The sequence below is a fragment of the Nanorana parkeri genome, unplaced genomic scaffold (assembly GCF_000935625.1).
Source record: "Nanorana parkeri isolate BGI_ZX_2015 unplaced genomic scaffold, ASM93562v1 scaffold577, whole genome shotgun sequence".
Taxonomy (NCBI): domain Eukaryota; kingdom Metazoa; phylum Chordata; class Amphibia; order Anura; family Dicroglossidae; genus Nanorana; species Nanorana parkeri.
The window spans coordinates 208501-214806 of record NW_017306845.1 but is presented as its reverse complement, the minus strand read 5'-3'; the positions used below and the strand labels follow the sequence as shown (position 1 = coordinate 214806).

General features: G+C 41.8%; 1 protein-coding gene across 1 annotated transcript in view; it reads left to right on the top strand.

Annotated features, from left to right (window-relative positions):
• The first annotated feature begins 5457 nt into the window (after window positions 1–5457).
• The window catches only part of PHEX (phosphate regulating endopeptidase homolog, X-linked), a 145503-nt gene continuing 144654 nt past the window's right edge, over window positions 5458–6306 (top strand). The window contains exon 1 of the mRNA XM_018562426.1: window positions 5458–5725. Within this exon, the coding sequence (XP_018417928.1) occupies window positions 5602–5725 (124 nt within the window). The 5' untranslated portion in view covers window positions 5458–5601. The remainder of the gene's footprint in view (window positions 5726–6306) is intronic.

Below are 6306 nucleotides of genomic sequence, written 5' to 3'. Positions count from 1 at the left end.
CTTTCCTGTCTCCCAGGTGGAGTCTTGACCCCTTCCCAACACCTTTATTTTAAAGGTTGTGCACACCTGTGCCATCAGCATACACTGGCCACTCAAATTTTGGACACAGGAATGGAGATAACACAGTGTATTGGTTAACTCAACGTGTCTGCACAGTTTAATAGAAGCTTTTGCCAGACAACAGGGTGCTGTCCTAAATAAGCCCCTTTCCTGTCCTTGTCATGTATTAAAAGCAGAAAACAAGACAGAAAATGTACCTGTCTCCTGAACCTTGGTACCAGATCTAATTTAATGCAAAAAAATTGAACAGCAGTTATTATTATACAAGATTTATATAGTGCCAGCATTTAGTGCAGTGCTTTACAACATAAGGAAGACAATACAATTCAAGACAAAATAGTAAGGAGGGCCCTGCAATCTAATATTGTCTTTTGCAATCCTGAGTGAGATTGTGCTCCAGGGGAACAAAACAGTGGAGCTGAAAACCTGTGGTGGGAGCCAGTGAGGCATTGGGGTTGATTTACTTAAAGACCATAGGCTGTGCGATGGGGATTAAGAAAACAAAACAAAAAAAAAGGATTTTTGCTTGTACCCGATTTGATGATTAAATGAACACGGCTTCACCTTATTCACTAAGCTAAGTGAACATTCACTTTGTAATGTGGAAATACATTTTGCAGAGCAGAACAGACCTTATTCCATTAGTAAATCAACCCTATTGGGTGCTGTAAGATATTAAGATATTTATAAATGTATGATTACATATGGAATTGAATTAAACACAGATGTCTGGTCCTGTTTTTCCATCCAGTTGTGAGAAACAAAGAAACCTTATTTAAACTTTGGCAAATGGCTAGATCTTCACTGGTAACCACACAAATTAGACCCCCCAGTCAGTAGAGGAATAGCACAGTATAGCCTGCAAAAACTCCAGTTGCTTACTGTTTATTTCATCAATGCCACATTGCAAGGCTGAATATCTGCTTTATTATTTCCATGTTGTTGACTCCAGTGCTGAGAGTGTCTGCTGGCTCTTATTGATTGCTACAAAAATTAAAATAGAACTCCAACCATAATTCAAAAAATAAAACTGTTCTGGATAGAGAATAGCAGGACCATGTCAGTGTTTTATTGAACAGATTTCCCACATGTGCTGTTGTGTCACTTGGGGATGAAAAATTAGAGGCTTTGGTCACAAACAAGGATGCAGCAACAAAAACATAATAGGGGTGTGTTCATACATCATGCTGCATCAGGCACACCTAAAGGATGATGCCCACTTACGTAGAAGCTCTGCCCCTTTCATGCAATTATTTGAGTGAAAACTAATACTAAAACTAACACTAGCAAGCAAACAAAATGGGTGATGAGTGATGGCTTCTTGAACTACAGTGAGTCTTCTGACTATTCTTAGCATCCCCTGCACACACTTTCCACTATAGATTGTTTGCTGAATTCAGCCACAAATGTCCATAGGTGGCCAGAAGAGAAATACTGCCCTGGCTTTAAGGTGATATTAAATTCAAAAGGAAAGTAAATATCACAAGCGCCAGCACCTGCAACTGTGTAGAGATGCAGTGTAATACACTCTCGAGGCAGCTCCCGCTGGTTAGGTCGGCCGAAAAACTGAAATAGAAGACAAAAGGAGTGCCTCCATCGTGTAAAACTTTTAATGTGATGGTATATAAACAGCTAAAACCATACTCACAAAACAAATGGAATTAGCAGGCATGTAGAAAAGATGGGCAAACGAAAACACAGCTAATGCAAATGTGGTTCTGAAGAAGGAGGCGTGGCCTCTGAAATGCGTAGACCAGGGAGGACTCACAGCCTGTCAGCTGATGTAACGGCTAGGTCAGGATATATGAATCTCAGCTGCGGCGTGTGCCTAGCTCAGGTGTAATTGTTTAGGGGTACGGCTTCAGGGTCGAGCTCCAGGCGTCACTCTCAAACATTAACGGAGAGTTAGGAGCTCTACCATCATATGCCGCAATTACTTTGTTTTAAGTGGTGATGCCCACGAGTAGCCCCAGGGTATTACAGCATACCTGGGTTACAACTATTATGTGTGGTTCAAGCAGGTTCAAAATAATATGACTTTGGTAAGGAGTATCAACAAAAAGAAATATCAGCACTTGATTCAAGCAGGTTCAAATAATACGACTTTGGTAAGGAGTATCAACAAAAATAAATATCAGCACTTCCCCTTTAAATGGTGTGGCTCAGATAGTAATGAGGAAGTCCATACAGCAGTTGCATGAGTTCAAAATAATGACTTCAGAGAGCTCTAGCTGGGACAGGCTGTCACAGACTAGGCAATACTTGCTATTTGATGTCCTAGCACAAAAAGGGTTCTTTCAGGCAACAGGTCCAATGGTCCAGGAAGGGGATCTCTGGTTGTCAGCTGGCGTTCACTGGCAATAGTGGAACGCCATACTGATCTCTCTGTCAGCCTTTTATAGGGGAGGAGTGTGGGAGGAGCTGCCGACATCATAGGGGCCGATGCGTTCCACGCTGGAACGCATTGGCTCATCTACTTCCGTCCCGCGGCTTGCGTTCCACGGTGGAGCGCAGCCGCGATCGTTACAGCTGAGGCTTTTTGCGTTATCTGTGTTTTCGTTTGCCCATCTTTTCTACATGCCTGCTAATTCCATTTGTTTGTGAGTATGGTTTTAGCACATTAAAACGTTTTACATAATGGAGGCGCTCCTTTTGTCTTCTAAAGTCAAAAGGGTTTTAAGCTATCCCATGCGTTGATTAGATCACTTATAATGGATGGTGCTCCTTGATGTTTAAAAGTTTTGGTTTTCTGCAGAATCAGCTGGTCCCCTGAGCGCTGGCTCTGAAATCCTGTTTTAGGGTGGCTCCTCTCCCTTGTAGGGTCCTATGGAGCCACTCTTGTGTGTGTTAGGAAGTTGTATGTGTCTCCACAAACACACAAGCACAGAAAGGCAAGACACTCCCCTATTTACAGTTCCTCCTTCCTCCTCCTCCTCCTTCAAGCTAAGATACGGACAGCTGCTGAAAACTGCTCTGTCCCATGTGATCTTGTTCAGGGATGCTGAGCTGAGAGAGTTGGAGCCAACTGTTTGGATACATAAATACTATAAGTGTTTGGGAAAAAACGTAAAAAGAAATATGTTTCTGGGCAATGTATATTTGTTTGGTCTGGATTCATTATTGAAAAAATGTCCTCTGTTTGGGTGATAGTTAAACTGTTGGGTGAAAATTTTATGACGCATGTTATGTGTATGTTAAATGATAATGTCACCTTTTTCATAACATAATAAATGTACACTCCTTCATAAAAGAAAAACATGTGCATTTATTATTATAATTTTTTTTGGATAGGAGCCAGCAAAGCATTGCAACCGCAATCAATAGATCGCTGCTGCAATGGACTGGCTCCTGCAGAGCCAGAGCAATGTCTCTCCCATCCATGAACCTCCCATCCATGTCCGTACCAAGGTACAGATATTCACTAAAATCAAAGGTTCCCATCAAACAAAACGTTGCTTTCACACATGAAACCATGTATATTTGGTGTTAAATAAAGATGTGTTGATATATTGGACCTTGGTGTGCGGGTGACTACCAGATGGGTGTTGGAATGGCATCCGCATTCAGGGACGGTGCCAGACTATTTTGCGCCCTAGGCAAGACCAGCTACTTGCACCCCCCTCCTGTGGCACAACCCCCAATGCCCCCCTGCACAGCCCCATTCTCCTGCAGGTACGTTTCTGCAGGTGACAGGTGAATGTAATTTAATTTGAAATAGCCAATAGCAGAATGGCTATTGAAACCCCACCCACTGAGCAGAGAAGTGAACCTGAGAGAGAAAGTCAGTTAAAGTGCCCATACACTACACGATTCTCGTACGAGGAAATCCCTCGACGTTTGAGAATCGCGCAGTATGGAAGGCGTGCGACCGTTCCTACTGTATGGTCGCACGACTTTAGTATTTTGAGCATGTTGGAAAACCAGCCGATTTTCGGCTGGTTTTTAACATGATCGAGAGACAACTGCCGAACGGGCCGGTGTGCGCACCCGAACACTACCCGTTCAGCATTGCAGTCATTGGAAGCCCGCCCCTTGGGGGGTGGGCTTGTGATGATCGCAAGTACGATCTGTCTGACCAAGATGGGCATATCGTACGTTTTTTTAAATTACTTTACAACCCTTCACAAGACAAAAGTCTTGCGAGGGTTGTATAGTGTATGGGCACCTTTTACGCTTCTCTGCTCAGTGGGCGGGTGCAATAGCCAGCCTGCTATTGGCTTTTGTGATTTGAAATAGACGGGGCGCCGTGGGGGGGTGAATGGTCAAGGCTGCGCCCTAGGTAGCAGTGCGCCCTAGGCAGCATTGTGCCCTAGGCGGTTGACTAGTGCCAGCACCGGCCCTGTCCGCATTTACCCATCTGTATACGTATTTGGGATTCCGGTCTGGAGTGCAATGGGGCATTTGCAATTGTGTGTTTGTGGGGACACTAAACAGCTTATTAGAACACACAAGGGTGGCTCCATTGGACCCTGCAAGGGAAAGGAGCCACCATAAAACAAGATATCAGGTCCAGTGCTCAGGGGGCCCGAGTGATTCTGCAGGAAACTAACATTTCCAACCATCAAGAAGCAGCATCCATTGTAAGTGATATCAGCATTTGAAATAGCTTAACATTTTTGACTTTAATATCATTAAAGTGATAAATGTACTAGACTTTCACTCAGTGTAAACTTCGAATAACTTGAATAATATGTTAAAAAGCGGAAATGATGGCTATCTTTCATTTTACACTCTATTTATCTTCTGATCAGTCCAGAGAAAACTGATATTTTAGTTTTTTTTAATGCTACTTTCGGAGAACTTACCCTCTAAGTAAAAACAAATGTGCAAAATCTTTTCAATAAATATTTAGGTTAGCAATCTGAAAGATGACATAATTGGCATAAGAAGCCACTGAACTTTTTCTCTTTGATATCTCCATAAGTATGTTGAAAGGTATGAGAAGGTAGGGGAGAAGTTCAATGATAGATAGTGTTTTATTTTGGCAAACGCAACCCTGGAAGCTTAACAACTGGAGATAAGAGCGAGCTTAACTGTACCGAGTGTAAAGTTTATGAAATCTCATTGAGCGCAGGGTTACGAGCAGTGCATGTCACAAATCATATACACCCATCCAGCTGAACATTATTACACCCATCCAGCCAGCAACATGTGGATCATGTGAAACTGCAGCAGAACAGCCTAGCACAGTTACATACTCTGTAAACCACTGAGGTTTTCTAAATATGAACTTGTCATTCATTTTGGCAAGTTCCTGCCGGTGAGCTGTGTGTAGTTTTTCTTTTCTACAAGAGGAGGGATAGGGAAAGCCCTTATACTTTTTATTGTGCCTCAAACCCCCCACCCCCTGTGAAGAAGGAGGAGATAGGCAGTCTGATGACTGAAAACTTGCAAAGATGTGTACTGTATGAGCAAGACATAAATGTAGACAGCTCATTTAGAACATGGGTTTGTGATTAAAACCCTCTGGAAGAACATTAAAGAGGAAAGACATTTGTCCACAGGCTTTTTTTTTTTACCCCCTCCCAGCACAAGCGGTCTATGGAAGAGCAAGACATGGGCAATAAAAAGTCAGACAAGAAAAGTTCTGCCAGTAAAGTCATTAAAATAGCCCTGATCATCTTCATTTGCATCACAGGAGTCCTAGCACTTCTGCTGCTACTAGGTGAGTACCATTTTAACAGGTTATATGCTGTGTGATCTGTTTTTTTTTTTTTATTTGACTCAAAATGCTGTAACTATGCTGAATACTAGTGATGGATAAATATATGCTAAAATATAATAGGATATACATGTAATAGAAAGTATATATAAAGTAAAAAAGTACAGGTAAATAAAAATATAAGTACAATGTCAATTCTACCAAGATTTAGATGTAATACTTTTTGTAAGATGAAACCTATTTATTATGACTACATTCATACCTCTGCATTTTTTATATGATGCAGTTTTAATGTGGTATGTTTTAAGTACACTTTACATGCGTTATACATGTATTACCTGCAAAAAAAAGAAAAAAACAGCAGTTTAAGTACAGATAATGACTAAGGGATTGTGGATACCATGTCCGTTGATCTGCGTTTTTCTGCACAACACCACACAAGTATGGTGTTAATAGGGCAGATGGACAACAATTGTTTTCTATGAGCCCTGTTTACACCACAAATGTGGGTCAGTGTGTAGAAGAATGCAGTTCAACGGACATGGTGTGTACAAACCCGTATGCAAGCCTGCCTGTGTGTGTGT